Below are 18,289 nucleotides of genomic sequence, written 5' to 3' on the forward strand. Positions count from 1 at the left end.
TGTGAACCTACCTCCCTACCAAGGCCGGATCGGCTCCGCGCTGGCACAGAGCTGAAGCCTCCAAATGCTGCACAGGCACGTGGTGGTGTGGACGGGAGGGGCGGAGGCAGTAGTGGGTGGGCGGACAGGCGGGTGGTAGAAAGGTAAGTGGGTGGGTGGGTGGGTGTGCAGAGGGCCCTGGGTTAAGGGAACACCCCGCACCCCCACTCCCTGCTGTCACCCCATCCCTGGGGTGAGGGACACAATGCCTCCCATCCCAGGTCCCCAGCAATGCCGCTTTGATGCCTCCCTGGGGCCAAGGGAGTCCCAAGCATGTGCCGGAGGGGGCTGTTGAGCCATCCAAGGAGCCCCTGCTCCTGCGGGGATTCACTCCAGGGCCCGGGCAGCCCTTTGCCTCTCCCTGTGGGGGCCCAGTTTCCTCTGTCTGGAAAGCGGGGGCGTGGCCAGGAGGACTCGCGCACGCGAGCGCACAGAGCCACGCACACAGAGCGCCAGCAAGCGATGTTCTGCCGCCTCCAGACTGAGTCCTGGTGAAGTAGAGGGCCCAGGGCCATGGCCTCGGGCAGCCCGGTCACCATGTGGCCAAGGTGTGGCCAGGCCTCAGCCGGGTGGGGCCTAAGGAGGGGCAGCGTGACCCTGGCTGAGGAAGTCCAGAGCAGGCTCGATTCCTGCCGCCTGGGGCATGGGCCCCTGCCAGGGCCCCTCCCTGCCCAGTGCGGCCCTCGGGCACACGGCCAGGCTCAGAGGAAAAGGCCAGGGCGGCAGCTGCTACCGTGTTCAGCGGTCAGGGCGGCACAGGCTCGGGCTGCCCACGAGTCAGGTCTGCACACACGTGTCACAGACACACTTCTGTGTGACTCTGCCAGGACCCACACACCAGCCCGAGGCACGCCCGGCACCTCGTGGAGGCCTCTGAGCTGCTTGCACGCCCATGTCCGTGTCTGCTCCAGGCCCCTTTCCACCTGCCAAGGTCTGGGTCCAGCAGCCGCAGCCTCCATTTTCAGTCCCCAAGACCGACACCATGAGTGGGAAATGAAGCATCTTTAATTGGTTCCTTGCCCCAACCCCCCGCCCCGGGGGGGGGGGGGGGGAGGGTTTCCAAGCACCAAACATGTGAGAACTGTGCCCTTCAGCCCCAGAACCAAGAAGCCCTTGCCTGACTTTCACTGGGCCTGGACCCCCACTCTTAACCCCTGCGACCAGCCCCGTAGGCTTTGTTTCAATAAATAACCCCTAGAACAAAGCTTGGGGCAGGGGATCCAATAAAGCACCCAGCTTGGCAACAGGCAGAGGGGGCTTCAGGCAGAAGGCGGGAAATCTCAAGGGGCAGAATATCTGAAATCAGGGTCAAAACACACATAAAATCAGAGCCAGCGCTCGAGCTGGGAATGACTCCTCCCAGGCCTCCATCGGCTGCCCGATGGTCTCCCAGGATGCTGGCTCCTGCTGTCAGGAAGAACTCCATTTTGCCTCACACAGCGACAGTCCCCTGCCTGGCAGTTCCACAACCCGACACTCCTAGTTCCTATCTTGACTCTGAACTCTGGGCAGGGGAGGGAGAGGGGGGCCCAGAAACCTAGGGAGGGAGCATCTGGGGAAGGGGGCTGAGACTTCCGAGGTACAGAGGAGTCCGGAGCAAGGCAGAGGAGTAAGGCCACGAGCCCAGGTCACTGGCGGGCCCTGCCCCGGCGGGTACGGAGGGGACCTGTGGCTTGAGCCTGTGCCCGGGTCACCTCACCCATCTCCCTGCGGATGTCACCAAGCGCTGTTGCCGGGGACTCCAGCAGCCTCTGGAAGAGGCTAGGCCGGCCGGCTGGTGGCTCCCGACACTGGAAGGTGACAGCTGTGCCAGCATCGGCCTTCATTTCCCTAGAGAAGCCGTCAGAGGAGCCATCGAAGCAGCGGCCGATGGCGATCTCCTTGGCCAGCCTCGGGCTCTGGTCGGTGACCGTGTAGACACCGTAGTTGTGGCCCAGAGGGTCGAGCGGGGCCAGCATGGCGAAGGCAGCCGGGTCGTCTGCTGGGGCGGGTGGGGGGTGCCGGGCCAAGTAATCCCGCAGGAGTCCATTGACCGCCACTCGGCGGCAGCTGCCCTGGGGCGTGATGGTCACCAGCGTCCTGTCCACCTGACGTTGATCAAATAGCATCCCGCTGCACTTGAACTCCACACAGGCCGCGGACGTGCCGGGGTGCTCGGGGTCTCGGACGCTCCGGGCGTCCCGAAGCCCGTAGAGCTGGCCCTGGGTGCGCGGGTGGCTGCCCCCAGCGTTGTGGGAGCGGACCATGTACTCCTGGGGGCCCTGGATCTTCACCTTGAGGAAGCAGGCCCGGAACTCCTGGGGGTTGGGCCACCAGGCCAGGAGGTCCCCAGTCCAGGAGGCCGGCACGCCCTCGCGGAACGGGACCACGTTGTACTCGTACTTGTCCGCCTCCACGCGCGCGAAGCGGAAGTGGCTGGCGGTCACCGGGGCCTCCTGGCATTCTCGCAGGCTGCGCCACGGGTACACCGGGCCGTTGGCCTCGGCGGGGTCGCCGGGCCTGGGTTTAGCGAGGTTGATGCGGAAACCGTTGCGTTTGAGGGCTGGGTCGTCGTGGTCGGTGCGGCGGTAGCCCAGCTTGTCCAGGTAGGGCTGCGCCACACCCACGGTGGCCGCGTGTGGGCGGGGCCGGGAGGGCGCGGGCTCCAGCTCCTCCCCGCCCAGGGTGGCCGTGACCAGGGCAGTGTAGGCGTCCGGCCGGTCCGTGTCGCAGAAGGCGGGGAGGCAGGCGCCGTTGGGGCCGGTGACCGCGCTGTCGAAGCGGCCCCAGGCACGGGGGTTGGCCGCGAAGCCGGGGGCAGGCTCCAGGTTGACCAGCGTGACCACCACACCCTCCACCTGCTCGTTGGGGGTGAACTTGTCGTTGGCATAGGCGCGCACCTTCACGAAGCAGCGGCGGCGCTCGGGCACGTCCAGGTTGAACAGACGCCGCTCGCGGATCTCCACGTTGCCCACTAGGAAGACCCTCTCCTCCCTGCGGACCCGAGGGGCCGCTGACCCCTCTCGCTGGAAGCCGCTCTCCTCCTCCCACAAGCCTGTGTCAGGGTTCAGTGACCACAGCTTCAGGGCCTCCACGTGGCCCGCCATGTGGATCTGGCCGGCATTGACGCGCACGGCCACCGGCCCTGCCTGCAGCTGCTCCGCGGAGCCCGCGGCGCGGAGGTCCACCGCGAACATGCCATAGGTGCGCAGCGGGGCCAGCTCGCCGTCACTGTCCACGAAGCGCAGGTCACTGGGGGCGGCCGCCGCCGAGGTGAGATCTCGGGGGTCCACGAAAGTCACCCGGGCCTCCACGGCCCCCGTGTAGGGTTCACCATCGGCTCTGCGGAAGGCCCCGGGCGGGAGGACCAGCTCGCCCAACGGGTCCTCCTCTTCCAGCTCCCCAAGAGGGATCGTGTTGCTCTGGCTGGCATCTAAGATGACAGGGGCTTTCTTCCGCATGGCTTTGACATCGTGGTATACGCCACCACCTCGAGGGGCAAAAGGCAGAACTCTGACAGTGTCCATGAACTCCCCACTGGGGTCCACGAAAGTTACCACCAGCCGCTGGGTGGAGGGCGGCACCTCAATGGTGAAGTCGCCCTGATAAGATGTGAATCCAATGGGCTCCCGGCCTAGCAGGATCTGGGCAAAACGCAGGGGTTCCCCTGAGTCGGCAGCCACCACGCGTCCCCGAACCAGCCCCCGAGGGGGCAGACATTTCTGACAGCCACACTCAGCCACCACTTTGACGGGGAGGACATAGTTGGAGCAGTGGATCTCCTTGCTCTCCAGGCGGCGAACGGAGCAGCAGCGGGACCCCGAGTCCCCACACCGGGAGCTGGAGCCTGCAGGGCTGGGGCAGAGGGTGTCAGAGCAGAGACCCACATCCAAGTAGGCGGGGCCACTGCCAGGCTGGCCACAATCATCTGGGAGCTTGATCAGATGCTCTTGGGGCTGGGGATTGCAGGCTGGCTGGCCCGGGGCTGCAGAGCAAGAAATCAGAGCAGATCAGAGTAAGGGGGAGGGCTCCACTGAAGCCAGGGTTGGGGCCTGGATTGGGATCAGGGGCTCAACCCAGGGGCTCGGTGGGGGCCCGGGATCAGACTCAGCAGGGTCAGAGAACAGTCTGCAGCTGGGGCTCCATTTGGGGTTGCTTTCGCTGGTGATGGGTCTCGGCTAAGTTTCAGGGCATGCTCAGGGTTGGGGGGCTGAGGGTGCTCACCCAGCACGGTGAGCCGGGCGCTGCCCGAGCGCACGGTGCCCGCATCGTTCCACGCTTTGCAGTGATAGGTGCCTGCCTGGTCTGGGCGCAGCCCCCGCAGCTCCAGATGGGCCCCGTACCTGTGTTCTCGCCGGTCCAGCAGGGTCCCGTTGTGGAACCTGGGTGGCAGGTGGGCAACACCAGGGGGCCCTCAGCACAGGGAAGGGGCTGCATCCGTCCCCCATCCCCCATGCAGCCCAGCAAGGTTGTAGAGCATCTTTCTCCCAGTCTCTGAGGCACCACATGTCATGGAAAATCCAATCAAACCGCAAAGCTGGGTGCAAGGCCCTTGGGCATTGGAGCAGGGCACTCACCAGGAGTATTTCTTGGGCATGGGGGTGCCTGAGGCTTTGCAGCAGAAGGTTACGTTCTGGCCAGCCTCTCGCACTCGGGACTCGGGGTGCTTCACCAGGTAGGGTTTCTCTGGGGGCAAAGGTGGCAAAGGTCCTGCCCCATCCCAGCTTCTCCCAACAAACCTTCCCAAGGGCAGGGCCCCATCCTTGCCCTTCCAGGGATGCCCTGTTTCACCTGTGGCTCTTCTGATGACCTCTCCATTCAAGTTCACCCCATGGCTGCTCAAGATGGTGCCCCATCTTAATGCTGCCCCCCTGCAAGTCCCTGTCTCATCGCACGTCTTCTCCAACTTCTCACAGTGTATTTGTTCCTCCCATGGCAACACATTTAGTGTTATGCTTTCTCCAATGGCCGTGTCACATCTTATTTCTTCCCCAGTGACCTCATGCTGCACCACATCCTCCCAAGTGTCACCCCGAATTTCCTTCTTAGCTTCTCAGCCTCCTCACCCTCCTTGCCCTGGGGCACTTACCCAACTTATTAAGGACAACAGTGACCACAGCAGAGATAGAGCCATTGGCCTGGGCCTGGCCCAGGCCTGCAGAGAAGCCATCCATTTGGGCACTGATGTTGGCCCGGCTGCTGGCACACACTCCAGGAATCCGGAAGGTCCCATGGGCATCGGTGATGGCCACAGTGCCAGGCCAGTCTCTCAAGGAGACCCTGGCTCCTGGCAGTGGACGCCCAGATGGGGTGACCACCGAGCCCAGGAGGATGTGGTCAGGGCACTTGCAGGTCTTGGAGCTGCAACCTGGGGGACAAAGGCAGGCAGAGGAACAGAGGAGCCTCTTTACTCCCTCCTTCCACTGAGGGCCCATCTTCCTTTGCTGAGAGCCCATTGCTCTCAGCAAAGATGCCTAGACACCCTCCCCCCCCCCCACCTTGTGCCCCTCAGAGGCCTCAGCATGGCCCTGCTTGGAACAGCCTCATGTGTGAGTGGGGACGTGGGGCAGACCTGTGGTCCAGAGGGGTGAGGAAAATGCCCTGGTGGAGGGGACAGGAGAGGTGACTCTCACAGGACAGAGAAGCTCCTTGTAGCATGAGAGAAAATGTCCAGCAGGGGCTGGGGGCCCAGCTAGGGGTTGGGTCTTGGGCTCAGAACATCTCCTTCCCCTCCCCTCCCAATCCCGTGGTTTCTCCATAAGATGGAAAATTCCACTGAAAACGTCAGGGCAGAGGCGTCAGGAGGGCAGAGCCAGGCGGGGTAGGGTGGGGACCCCACTACCCCATTGGCCACCGTGCTCCCCCACCCTGCCATGGGCTCTGCGGGCGCAGTCTCCAGACCATGTTTGTGGAGCCCAGGCGGATCGGAATTTCCAGTCGCCTCCTGGCTGGCCTGGTGTCTGGCCCTGGGAGGGCTTGGGCATGGTGTCTGCCAGGGTGTGAGCGCGTGTCCGCGTGGGCGTGGGGTACGGGAGAGGGGGGCTGTGAATGCCACGCGTGTGTGCCCCAAGCACATGAGCTGGCTTCAGTGTGTCCGTGTCCACCAGGACATCCACACGCTTGGTGGCGCGCCCAAAGCAATGCCCACTCGGATCTGCCCGTGCCTGGACATGACCTTCTTGGCGTTCACCCATCCAGATACACACATTCACCAATGCTCCTCCGCGTGGGGCGGGGGGACGGGGGCGCAGAAGGGAAGGAAGGGCCAGTCTCCATGTGTTCCAAGTTCTGGCCCCCGAGGACCCGCCTCTTCCATTCCAGCCCCATCCCATCAGGCTCATTCCCAACCCGCCTCTCCCCACTAGGTACCCTCCTCAGCAGGCCGCCTCCCTCCAAGTCCAGGCCCCGCCTCTAACTCAACACTCTCCTCCAGGCCCCATCCCTCCTACCTGGACAAGGAGGGCGTACACACTTCTGCGCCTCCAGGGGACGCCCCGGACACGCATCCCCAGACGTGCTTGGGCAGCGGCGGCGGCGCAGGCGACGGCCTGGCCCGCAGCTCCCTGAACAGGGACCCCACGGGCCCCACGCGCCCCACGTGGCCTCTGCGGTAAGGGCGGAGAGGAGGGAAGGTGAGACGGTGGCCCACGCCAGGGACTGCGCCTCCTGGAAATCTAGTAACAATGTAGGACTGGAGGACGCCCCCCGCTAAGTGCGTCCGAGGATGGGTCCCCCAAGAGAGAGGTTCTGCCCATTGCTCTCATCAGTTGTCCCCCAGGCTCACCTGTCGAACGTGCAGTTGAGGTAACACCCCATTTGCCCCAACCCCAGTTATTAAGCTCCCCGAGGTTAGCCGTGCTGTTCTCCCTGCGTCCCTCATACATTTGGGGTCAAAACACGCCCCCCAAAGAATGGAGCTGTTACAGATGAGCAACTGAGGGCAGCAGGAGGGAGATGAGCTCCTGAGGGGTCTTTCTTGTTCCCTACCTGGGCCCCTATTCCCAGGCCCTCCTTTCCAAAGCCCCGCCCCTATATGATCCAGCCCACTCCTTGGGCCCTGCTAAAGGACCCCCAGCTCTTTCTAACCACGCCTACATCCACACGGCCCTGCCCCCTTTCCTCAGTACCACCCATTCAAGCTCCACCCACCTATGACCCATGTCTGCCAATCCCCACTCTCTTCTCTGCATGACTAATATAGATCCCGCCCTCTCCCCAGCCCCGCCCATCCCCACACAGTCCCCGCCCCTCCCTGGGCCCCGCCCTCACCAAGCGGGCAGCGGAAGCGCACGTGGTAGTTGGAGCAGCGGCGGCCGCGGGGCTGCTCGCGGTTGAGGCACCAAAAACCTCGCGTGGGGTTCAAGTGCACACGCTCGCCTACAGTGGACGGCAGGGCCCAGTCCGTGGTGCGCGCCTCCAGCGCCAGCGGCCGCGGGCACACGCGCGCTGGCCCGTAATAGAAGCGGATGGCAGCCAGGCTCTCGAAGTCGCCGTCGCCGCCGGGGTGGTCCACGTTGAACCAGGACGTCCACTGGCTGGCCTCTGTGGGCACCGCACGCTCTGGGACCCGGGCCACAGCCTGTCGGGCCTCATCAGTGCATGCAGGGGCCCAGGAAGCGGCCTGCCCACCCCCATCTCCGAGGTAACTGTTTACCTGCTAAGACGGTCACCCCACCCCCAATGAACACGGGCTAACCCAGCCCGCCCTTGACCCGCCCAGGTCCAGGGTCCTCTAGGGCACAAGGAGCTATAAAGGGATTAAGGGAGGTTGGCCTCCCCTAGCACCAGCTCCCGTTCTGCTGCCCAATACTTGAGCTGGCCCATTAGTTCAGGTTGACATTTTGCCACGCTGACATCTTGACACTGTCTCAGCAGCCCCCAACCTTAAAATTAAGCCTGTCCCCCACCTCAGAATTCAGAACCCCTGAGGTGTGAGGAGACACAAAGGTAGCAGGAGGAGACCCGATGGAGAACAGCCCTAGCTGTGGCTTTCCATTGCCTGGCTGCTCCTGGTTAGAGCCAGCTGGGCCCTTGCTCACTGCCTGGATGAACCCACCAGGCAACCTGTTTCACAGAAGCCACAGGTGGGAACGGTCTGGCCTCCCAGAAGTCAGCTTCTGCTTCCATCAACTCCCACCCCCACCGCCCCCCCCCCCACCTGCGCAGGGGCCGGGGGAGGGGGGGTGTGTGCTCACTCCTTTCCTGACTTTCCCAGCTAGGAAACCAGAGACCCAGGTTCCAGAACTACAGGTCTGGAATCTACTAGAAGCACCCTGCACGATGCTTCCAGTAGCAGGCAGGAAGCACCCACTCCCACCCTACATTGGTTTCCTCCTTGACAAAACAGGCCCTGGACTCTCACCCCTCTGCTCCTAAAACTTAGACTTCTGGGGGCACCTGTGCCAAGGGCTGCCATGTCCAGGGACCAGGAAGTTACTGGCCTTTCACCCCTTGTGTCCCCTCCTTACATGACCACACCAACCAGAGCTCACATAGTGAGTCCACAGCAGAGCCAGGACTTGGACCCAGGATGACTCACCTTCCCAATCCTCCAGGGCTGGTGAGGGCTGTCCGGGGCGCAGAGATGGGCCTTCAAAGCCCCAGGCAGTTGCTGTGGGCTCCTTAGGGGGGGTAGTGACTGTGGGAGGGATGAGGAATGGAGGGAAGGAAACATGCTGATGGGGACCTCTGTGGGCTGCTTGTATACAAGGTGCTGTCATGATCATCCCCATTTCACGGGGCGGGGTTGGAGGGTAGTGAGTGAGGGTCTCAGAAGCCAGAACCATCTCTCTGGCTGACCCCAAGGAATGCAGGACCCCCCCCCCCCCGCCTCCAGGAAACCTCCCTATGGCCCCTACCCCCAATCTCCTGCAGCCCCATCCCTCCCTGTGCCCTGGACAGGATGCCATAGTCTGGGGAAGTCTGTGTGTCTGGTCTGACCCAGTTCTCCCCCTCAGTGTGCTCAGCGACCATGGGTTTAGTTGGCTCTGCCTCTGCCCTCAGGTAGAGCTGCGTTCTTCATCCATTTGCGGGGTTGGAGGTCTCTCCCTCAGTGTACCTTCCATCCCTTCACTTGGGGCCCAAGCTGCCATTGGGAGGTCTTTGGCATCTAGCCTGGCTTCTCTGACCTTGAGTTATCTAAGATAGCCAGGCTGAGCGGTGACCTCAGACAAGTCCCTTCCCTGTCTGTGTCTCAGTCTCCTCATCTGGGAAATGGATCCAGTGCCCTGTTCCACTGAGTGCTCCTGAGACGGGAAGTTTTCTGAATGGTGTGTTTGTGGAAGAGGAGGAGTTGTGTGAGAGGGGACCGCTCTGACCCCTTAATCCTGGGCCAAGACACAATGCTTCAGAGTCCAAATGCTGGGGGTGAGACCGGCCCCCCGCTGTCCCCAGGAACCTAAAGGAGCCTAAAGTTCATATGGATACTCCGAGTTCCCCTACCTCTCTTGAGGAGGCAAGAGAACAGAGAAGTTTCCTCCCTTCCCTCCCCCGGGCGCGTTGTTGGTCCCAAGAATCCATACCCCCGACGCCCCTTCACTCCACTCCCGGGCTGACGAAGGGGGACCCAGGTCTGAGGACGCCAGAGGGTCCCTTGGTTCCCTCTCCCGGAGCGGCTGCGTGCCAGGCCTAGGGGTCTGGGCTGGGGTCATGGGGCGCCTCACCTCGAGCCCCCGCCAGGTGCGCGGCGGCGACAAAGAGGCAGAGTAGTGGCGGCAATGACGCCATGGCCGGGTCCGAGAGTCCGAGGGAGGGTCCGGGCTCCGCGGCGCGCTCGGATCCGACTCCCGCGGGTCTGGCGGCCGCTGGGGCTGAGGGTGGGGGCGGGAGGTGACCGCAGGCCACGCCCCGTGCAGGCCACGCCCCGTGCAAGCATTGCTCCCTGGCCCTGGGTGACTTCGGTGAGCTAGCAACCTCCCCGGTCGCCCCCTTCGGTGCGTCCGGCTGTGCCTCCGCCCTCAGGCTGGCCTGCGTCCTCCCCCCCCCCCACCCCCCCGTCGCCAGCTGGAAGTCCCTCCCTCAACCCACTCTCCATTCTCCACCTTGGGTCCCAAGCTGCCTGCGGGACGTGCCTCTTGGAATGGAGCCTGAGGCTGCCCAAACACTCACGCTTCAGGCAGCCGTTTAGGCGGCGAGGAATCCTCCATCGAGTCTAACTTCAATCCTGTTGGCGTTAGGCCACCCCAAGCAGGCTGGAAGTCCCACCCCGAATCTACCTTCTACTCTTCTGGCTCTAGTTTTCCCGGCCAGCGGGAAGTCCCGCTCTACGACTACCCTCCGTGCCTCCAGCCTTGGGCTCCGGGGGGCGGCGGGAAGTCCCTCCCCGAGTCTGCCCACCCCCGCAGCGGACCCGGCGCACAGAGGAGGCGGAGGCGAGGTGGTGGGGGGACGTCTGTTTATTGGCGGGGGTCCAAGCCGCGGGGACGCGGGTGGCGGTCAGAGCGCCGCGACGCAGTCGGTGCCCGTGTATCCTGGCAGGCGTAGAGCGAACTTTCGGCGCACGTCGTCGGGCACGAATCTGCCGGCCACGAAGTGGTGGCGGCCGGAGAAGCGGCCGGCGCAGCGCTTGGGCGCAGCGAGCGATACCAGCACGTCCGGTCGGAGCCCGTCCTCGGCGTCGCCGCCGCCGGTCTCGGCGTCCCAGCCTGAGGGAGGGAGGTGGGGAGGGTGGGGGAATCGGGAGCTGGGAGGGGTGCTTGCCTTCGGGGGAGAGAGTCTTGCCTCCTCTCCACCCGTTTCCCCTTCCCCATCAGACTCAGCCTCTGCTCTCCGACGCGTGAGGCTTGGTCAGACCTGCCTCCCCATAGTACTGAGCCTCCGCCCTCAGACCAGTGTCTCCCCTTCCTTGGAGATGTTTCCCTCCTCCTATGACCAGGGCGTCGGCCCTCATCTTTTCTGCCCCTGCTGCCATCATGCAACCAACCTTTCTTCTCCATCTGACTCAGCCTCTGCCTTCAGACTACATCGTTTCCACCTGCTGCCCTTTCCCAGTCAGACCCATGCCTCTGCCTTTGGACCCAGCATCTGTCCCAATTCCTCCCTCCCGATCGATCTTGACCTTCCCCTCTTCGACTAGAGCCTCTTTCCACCCAGGCTTCCTAGCCAGCCTTCCTCCTCTGACCAGATCCCCCCTCTCCACTCAGGACAGACTGGCCTTCATCCTCGGGCAAGCCTCCCCCCCTAAGACCTGTCTCCTTACTCCTGGTCCTTGCCTCTGACAGGATGTGGCCCCCTCCCCACCCAACCCCGACGTCCATCCTCCTCCCTCTGACCTGACATCTCTGTGTTCATCCTCACACTAGATCTTGCCTTTTGAATTGACAGGACCCCGCCCCCTCCCTCACTGTGCCCTAGCCTCTGCCAGCTCTCAAATGAGCCTCTACCTTCAGACTAGGGGCCTTGGCTTCTCCCCTGCGTCTGACCAGAGTCTGGAGCCACTAACTAAAAGCCTTCTCCGTCTGACTTTAATCCTTCCTTCTGTGACCCTAGTCTCTACCTTCAGACCAGACAGCTCCCCTCTTCATAGCTAACCCCTTGCTCTGTGGCACCCTGCTGGGGGTGGCCCTGAGGTCTTGAAAGCTGGGGGACATCCCCCTGAGTATGGCCACCCCTGTGGAGGGTCCGGCTGGCCAGCAGCTGTTTGTTCCGTCTGCCCGTCGCCTAATGGCTCCAACAGGCGTGGGGCGGCGGCCAGGACGGGCGAGGCCTTTGCCGAGTGAGCTCACGTCTGCCCAGGCAACTGGGCCAGGGTGGGCAGCGGGCATGCTGGGCCGGGTGTGGAGGGGTTGGGACATGGGATCACCTGGGCAGCAGCCTCTGTCTTCCCCATCTTAGGGATGGACGTGACCCTCACCCAGAGTGCATGAGCCATCCACGCTGGGGAAACTGAGGCTCAGAGAAGGCAGACAGGCTGGGCCCATCAGAAACTGGGGTGCAGAGGGCCCCCCTCCCAAGGCCCCAACATGCCCCCCCCCCCGCCTGCCTGGCATGCCTGAAGGAATGTCCAGGCTCACAAGGGGGATGGACAGCAGCTTGAGTGTGGCCAGCGCACGAGTGCAGGGGCCTCCGATCTCTCCCGGCTCCGCACCAGGGCCCAGCACGGCATCCACCACCAGCCCATAGGCATCGTTGATGAGCTGGACCTGAGAGGGCGGGCATGGTTAGAAGGTGGCCTTTGGGCACTGCCCCCCCCCTTCCCCCCTCAGTTGCCACCAAGCGCTGACCTCTGTGGGCAAATAGGACAGGAAGGGGATGTCCATTTTCTCGCACTGGGTAGTCAGGTCCCGGTGCAGCAGGTCTAGTGAGCGTGTAGGGTAGAAGATGGTTGGTTCATACTCCTGGTGGGGAGGGGCAGAAAGGAGTCGGCCCTGAGGGCCCTTCCAGGCTTCCTACTGGGCCTTACTTAGCCCCCAGATCTGGATATGAGGCCAGAGACCCTGCCTGGGGCAAGCACTGGGCATATTCTGTCCCTCCTGGGACACTATCAAGAGGAGGAAGCAATTTCTGCGGGGACAGGGTTGAGGGGGTGACCCTAGGAGGCCAAGGGGGTCCTTGCTACTCACAAACACCCGCAGGTGCCGGGCACAGACCAGCCCCACTGCCCCGTTCTGCTCCGGGCCACACACGACCAGCACTGTCCTCTGCTTCCGGGAGAGAGTTGGCAAGGGGAACACCTGGCAGGGGGCACAGCAAAGGCAAAGGCATGATGCTTGGAATTCCTCCTTATTCGGGTGGGGAAACTGAGGCTCGGAGTAGCGAAGGAACGGCCATGGGCCCGGAGGCAATAGAACCGGAGGAAAGACATTCTGGGCAAGGGGCGTAGCCCCTTGGGGCCTCAGTTTCCTCCTTGGAGATGCAGAGTCCTTGCTTCAGGCTCTGCCAAGCTGGAGCAGGAAAACGTGCCTTCTGCCACCACCCGGCGCCCAGAGTGTGGTTTGTTTATTCTCGGCCTGAGTTGCAGACATTCTTCCACCTTTTTCCACCGCAGTGGCTGCCCCTCCCCCGCCCACGTTTCCAGGCCTCAGCCCTCCCAGAGGCCCCAAAGTTGGGGGGGGGGGACAGAGGGAGGGTATTTTTTCCAACCAGAGATGCCCTGTCTCCCTCCATCTGCCTCTGTCTTCATCTATCTTTCTCTCTGTGTCTCTGTGGGCCTGTGCATCAGTCTCTTTAACACAGGAGTTAAGAGCACTGGTGTTCAAGTCACAGCCCTGCCCTGACTCTCTGCATGGCCTCTGCCCCCTCTCCTCTCCCAGCCTCACTTGGCCTCTATCGATTGGGAGTGACGGTGGCACTGACATGGGGCCTCTCTCGGAGACAGGGCACCCCAGGGGGCCTGGCTGTACCCTGACCTCCAACCACACAGAGAGCCAGGTATACCTTTTTTGTCTCCTCCCCAAGGTCTCGGTGAGGTCCTGAGCCACCTGCGACCACACTAAGCCAGGTGCGGAGCCCTGAGACCGGAGACTGAGGGAGGCAACAGTGACTCCAGCTTGACTGGGGCTGAGGGTCCTCTGGACAGACTTGGGGCTTTCGGGGCAAAAACTGGACGGCAACTGGTCAGCAAGGGCCAGGCAGGAGTTCACTACACTGGGTTTACTTTTACTTTTGGGGTTTCGCCATTTCCTTCTCCTTCGGGACCTTCACTCAGGATGTTTCATTTGAAATAGAAATGTTAAAAAAAAAAAAAAAAAACAACTGAGCCTACATGAAGAAAGCAATTGTGTTCAACAAAAGTCTGCAGTGGCGACAAGAAGAGGAAGACAGGGAGGCAGAGAAGGGTTACATGTAGGAGCCCTGACACCATCGGGCACTTCTCTAAGGCATTTGTGTTTATTAGCTGGTGTCAGTTTATTGCTCTTTCTTTGGAGGGGGAAACAGGCCCTCGGTTTGGCAACATGACCAAAGGCACTGGATAGCAGCATCTTCGTTGCTTATCACTCTCGCATCCCTTGCAGGCACCTCGAGGCTGGGACTCTGCTAACTCCTCCCTAGGACCTACACTATGCAGGCCACCCCTGCCTCTGGGCCTCAGTTTCCTCATCTGCAGCATGGCGGGGGGGTGTGGGGGTGGTACTCGGCCTCCAGGAACCTATGTCTCCTTTACGGAGATCCAATTGATGGCAGAGGCAGGTGGTCACATCTGTACCTCAAGGACCTCAGGACCATCCTGCAGCAGCTTTAGTCTCTGCTCCCCGGCCTCCAAGTCTCTGGGGACTTCTCTATCTGCCCTGACCCTCACTGACACCTGGGGTCTTGGGTCCCTGCCTGGTCTAGACCAGTGATGATCCTCTCTGGGCCTCAGTTTCCCCACCTGAGTGATGGGCTGGAGTGGCTCCACACAAAAAGGGGCTTCTTGAGTCCTGGATCAGCCTGACCACAGGGCTCATGCAGCTAGGCCTCCTCTGCTCTGGTAGGCTGGCCATCTGGTTGGGGTCAAGGTCAAAGATCAGGGGTTAGATACCTTGGTCACAGCCACAGCACTAGCATGGCCACACAACTCCACCAGCTGCTGCCGCCCAAAGCGATAATCTTCCAGCAGCTCCCGCTCCAGGGCTGCCGCCTCTGCAGTGCTGGGGGACAGAGTGGGGAGAGACGCTCAAAGACACACAGAAAGACAGAGAGAGAGGCTCAGATGGAACCGGTAATGTTCCACTAATATCTCCAGCTAGGCCCTAATGCCCACCCCCCCCCCCCCGCCTCAGTTTCCCCACCAGACGTGCTGGCGGTTGACTGGCACCGCGGAAGGTTTAAGCTGAAGCCCAAGGCACGGGCGCCCTCTGGTGGTCGAGGGAGGCGTGGCGGCGCGTGTTGGTTCTATTGCCCCAAAGCGTGGGAGACTGGAGCCGGGCCCAGATGCGCCCGCCCCCACCGCGGAAAGAACCCAGAAGGAGGAATGGAGCGTGAGAGACTTTGATGGGGGCGAGGGGCCAGTTGCATGCAGTGGAAACCGCTGAGCAAGCTCCAGAACACTGGAGGAGGCAGACTGGCCTGGGGAGGGGGGTGGTGCCCGAGGGAGGCGGATTTTGAAGGCTGCAGAGGGGTTCACTTAGGGAGGTGGATGGGGAGCCCACGGCTATGGGGCCTTATTGGTGACCCTGCAATAATTGTGGCCAGAGAATTGGGGCTTACCCATCTGGGGTGAAGGTCTGCCATCAACTCACCGAGTGACTGGGCTCTGTCACATCTGAGTTTTGCTTCCTCTTTTGCAAAAGTAAAGGCAGGAAGGATAGGCCAGATAATTTTCAAGGTCCATTTCAAAATGCAAACATGGGGCCCGCTATTTAAGATTTAAGAATTTTCAGATAATGACAACAGCATGAAACTAAGCGTTGGGCCCTATTAAGAGCAGGGACCAAGCTGGCCCTGGCTTAGGGACCTTCCAAGGAGCACCTACCCCCCCACCTCAGCAGACCCTAGAGAGCATAGTAGTGGTAGTAGGACCAGGCCCAGAAGAATCAGAACATTCAAGCACTCTGAGAAGCCAAGTGACTTGCCCAGGGTCACCCAGGAAACAAAAGGGGAAAAACCGAGACTTCTGCCCTTGGTGTCTGTCTCCAGAGCCATGGATAGAGTGTGAGCAAAGAGGCAGGGGCAGACCTACAGACAGCAGAGGTTTCTTAGGATGAATCTTTAGGTTCCTTCCTTCAGTTCTGTGAGGAGACCACAATCTTTTGGCCAATTTTTGCAGTGTGATCAGGCTGGGCAGGAGGAGGGGCATAAGTAAGGACTGCTGTGGGATGGGGGATCAGGGAGGACTTCTGGAGGAGCTGGCCTGGAGCACTATGGGAGGTAATCCACGTGGTAAGAACAGCGAGGGTGGGAATGAGCTTGGCAGATTCTAGGGACGGAAGTGAGGCCAGTGTGGCTAGAGCGGAGCAAGCAAAACAGAAACTGGGTCAGAAAGGCACTTCGGGGGTCCACATAGATGCGGGAGATGGATGGAGGCTTAGGGCAGGGAGTCTACATGCCCTGAATCATCCCAACAACCAGAGCCAGATTCAACCCCACCTGACTTCAAATAAGGTTGAAAGACCAGTTGAGGAAAAGGAGCTCACGGTGGGACAAATGAGGAGCACCCCTCTGGGCAGGCCACCTAGGTCCCAGGAAGGAACATGGGAGAAGGTGTTTGGGAATGTGGTTCATTCCTCCACCTTCAACTTGTGACGGGTCTGGCTGTTGCCCCCACAGGAGGGCAGAGAGGAGTGTGGGAGGACCACCCATTCCTCCTTTTCTTCCTCTGCCCCAAAGTTTTGGCCTCAGGCCACCACTTGGAACATTATCTCCCTGCCTAACTGGTCATTAGAGTGATAATGGGGACTCCACGGGCAGAGGATGGTTCAGGCTAGGAGCCTGGGAGTGGCGACGGTGGCAGCTCTGGGTCGGGTATGAGTGGGAATTAGGGCTGGTGGGGGAGGGAAACAGGGCAGAGCCATGTGGGACTGGGCAGGGCAGGGGGCTCAGCTATGAGGGTGCCTCTTGCTGCTCCCAGATGAGAGGAGCTGTGAGGACCAGGATTCCCCCACAAGCAGGAAGGCTGAAGCGGCCAGCTTTCAAAGGAACTGGGCCTGACACTCCCAAAATACTTCCAGGAGCAGGCCCTTATGAAGGTGAAGCCAAGGCCAGGGCACCCGTGCCAGACCCTCCCTGCTCTCTTGGCTCCCTCTGCTTCTCCACCTTCAGGCCTCTGCCCACCGGCCCACCATCTTGCCCATCTGGCTGCCTACAGCAGTTTCATGGCCCCCAAACTCAACACAAGAGCCACGGAGCTCTGAAACTTGAATGCCAGATGACATCACCACTTGTCTCAAACCTACTTATGGCTCCTCAATATTCAGAGAATATTCAAATTCCTCACCACACCTACACGCCCATTATGTCTCTTACCTCATTGTTTCCTCTCCACTTGCCATGTTCCACTCCTACCCGCCCCACGGTGCCCCATCACCCCTCAGCTGGCATCTGAGACCCCACACAATCCCCCCCCCCCCCCCCCCCCCCGCCAGATGAAATCGCAGATCCAGCTTCCTTCTGCCTAGGATGTGCTGGGTCTACAGGCTCAATCTGGACATCAGTCAGTCACTGGACAGTATCTGCCCTGAGGGCCTGAATGGACAGTGGGCAGAGGACAGATTTGTCAGCCAAATCTGGTTTCCATTGAGGTCCACAGCCCTGCTTGATGTCCCAGGGCACAAGGACTTAAAGGAGGACATAAGATGAGGACTCAGGACGAGGTGGGAGACACAGCCACAGCTGCCTATTTCAGACCCCAAATCCAATCAAACTACTGGCAAGTGGTCCAGGTGTTCAAAAATCCCCCTAGCCCTGGCTCAGGCAGTGGCTTCCTTCCCCAGCCCTCAGTTTCCCTCTCTGGACAAGAAGATAGTCACACCAAGAGGGGTGTGAGCGAGGAGCTAACAGCTCAGCTCTTCCCAGAGAAGACGGGGGGAGGAGGGTGGGAGCGCCAGGGTCCCTGGGTGCGATGGAAAGGGGAGGTGGGCCTTGATTGGGTTGAAGGGTGATGGGAGAGCTACTGGTGGTGTTCTGAATAATTCAGAAGGGCGGGCTGAGGAGGATGCAGTTTCCCTGGCAACTCGGCTAGGAGACCTTGGCAGCAGCAGGCTTCAGGCTTCGTCTTTCCAGCGAAATGCGGGGTGGGCCTTGGATCCCCCCAGGCCCCATCCCGGCCATGCCCTTCCTCTGATCTATCCTGCCCGTGATGCCCCCCTCCCAGCCATGCCCTTGCCTCGGGGCCGCATCCTTGCCATGGTCTTTGACGTCCCCATCCCCGGCTGACCTGAGGAAACGCCGCTCCTCGGGCGCCTCCACTGGGTCCGGGCGGGCCGCGCTGCTCATGGCCAGGGTAAGCCGGGACGCGCAGCCTGGCTGCCACCGCCACAGCCTTTTAAGAGCATCCCAGGGCAGATGGGGGCGTCCTCGGTCCTCCTCCCTTCCCGCCCACCCTGTGTATCCGCCAATCAGGTGACACCGCGAAGGCGCTGCGCGCAGGGATTGGCTGGCGGGCGCAGGCAGATTTAACCCTTTGGTGCCAGGAGCGGAGTTGCCTTGGGGACGGAGAATAGTAGAGACGCGGGTATTAGCAGGGCAAGGCACGGACGGGTAGCGACGGACCTGCTACCCCTGTCATGGGGTCTTGGCCTGGGGGCAAGGGGACCTACCTCTGACACCCCTCCACCCCATGCTCCACTCTTCAGATCCCCCATTTACTGATGAGCCCAGGGTGCAGGATGGGGAGCCCCGGCCTGGAGGGGTGGGC

At 61.7% G+C, this 18,289-nt stretch overlaps 2 protein-coding genes across 3 annotated transcripts; both read right to left on the minus strand.

Moving 5' to 3' along the window:
* Positions 1–1,026: 1,026 nt before the first annotated feature.
* Positions 1,027–10,195, minus strand: CILP2 (cartilage intermediate layer protein 2). Its single transcript, XM_058727303.1, has 9 exons — positions 10,059–10,195; positions 9,681–9,827; positions 8,558–8,656; positions 7,288–7,560; positions 6,468–6,623; positions 5,108–5,386; positions 4,596–4,704; positions 4,243–4,400; positions 1,027–4,003 (listed from the first exon to the last, which is right to left on the minus strand). Exons 2-9 carry the CDS (start codon positions 9,742–9,744, stop codon positions 1,668–1,670), a joined length of 3,474 nt encoding a protein of 1,157 aa, XP_058583286.1. The 5' UTR covers positions 9,745–9,827; positions 10,059–10,195; the 3' UTR covers positions 1,027–1,667.
* Positions 10,196–10,394: 199 nt separating this feature from the next.
* YJEFN3 (YjeF N-terminal domain containing 3) lies at positions 10,395–17,967 on the minus strand. Of its 2 annotated transcripts, none has more exons than XM_058727306.1 (6): positions 17,810–17,967; positions 14,477–14,585; positions 12,579–12,689; positions 12,240–12,353; positions 12,030–12,158; positions 10,395–10,661 (listed from the first exon to the last, which is right to left on the minus strand). In XM_058727306.1, exons 1-6 carry the CDS (start codon positions 17,866–17,868, stop codon positions 10,413–10,415), a joined length of 771 nt encoding a protein of 256 aa, XP_058583289.1. In that variant the 5' UTR covers positions 17,869–17,967; the 3' UTR covers positions 10,395–10,412. The 2 variants fall into 2 exon arrangements, with proteins under 2 accessions (XP_058583289.1, XP_058583290.1); XM_058727307.1 differs by having other exon boundaries at positions 12,008–12,158; positions 17,810–17,960.
* Positions 17,968–18,289: the final 322 nt, after the last annotated feature.

This window comes from Neofelis nebulosa, chromosome 4, assembly GCF_028018385.1.
Source record: "Neofelis nebulosa isolate mNeoNeb1 chromosome 4, mNeoNeb1.pri, whole genome shotgun sequence".
NCBI classification, from domain to species: Eukaryota; Metazoa; Chordata; class Mammalia; order Carnivora; family Felidae; genus Neofelis; species Neofelis nebulosa.

What these genes read in the sequence shown, in the direction of transcription:
- YJEFN3 (XM_058727306.1), bottom strand. Translation starts at nt 17,868, where the DNA reads ATGAGCAGCGCGGCCCGCCCGGACCCAGTGGAGGCGCCCGAGGAGCGG. An exon ending in CCCGGCACCTGCGGGTGTTT is followed by an intron (nt 12,354 to 12,578) that starts GTGAGTAGCAAG and finishes CCTCCCCACCAG; the next exon opens with GAGTATGAACCAACCATCTT. An exon ending in TGTCCTATTTGCCCACAGAG is followed by an intron (nt 12,159 to 12,239) that starts GTCAGCGCTTGG and finishes CCGCCCTCTCAG; the next exon opens with GTCCAGCTCATCAACGATGC.
- CILP2 (XM_058727303.1), bottom strand. Translation starts at nt 9,744, where the DNA reads ATGGCGTCATTGCCGCCACTACTCTGCCTCTTTGTCGCCGCCGCGCAC. An exon ending in GCACCTGGCGGGGGCTCGAG is followed by an intron (nt 8,657 to 9,680) that starts GTGAGGCGCCCC and finishes TCCCTCCCACAG; the next exon opens with TCACTACCCCCCCTAAGGAG. An exon ending in CGCCCGGCTCACCGTGCTGG is followed by an intron (nt 4,004 to 4,242) that starts GTGAGCACCCTC and finishes CTTGCTCTGCAG; the next exon opens with CCCCGGGCCAGCCAGCCTGC.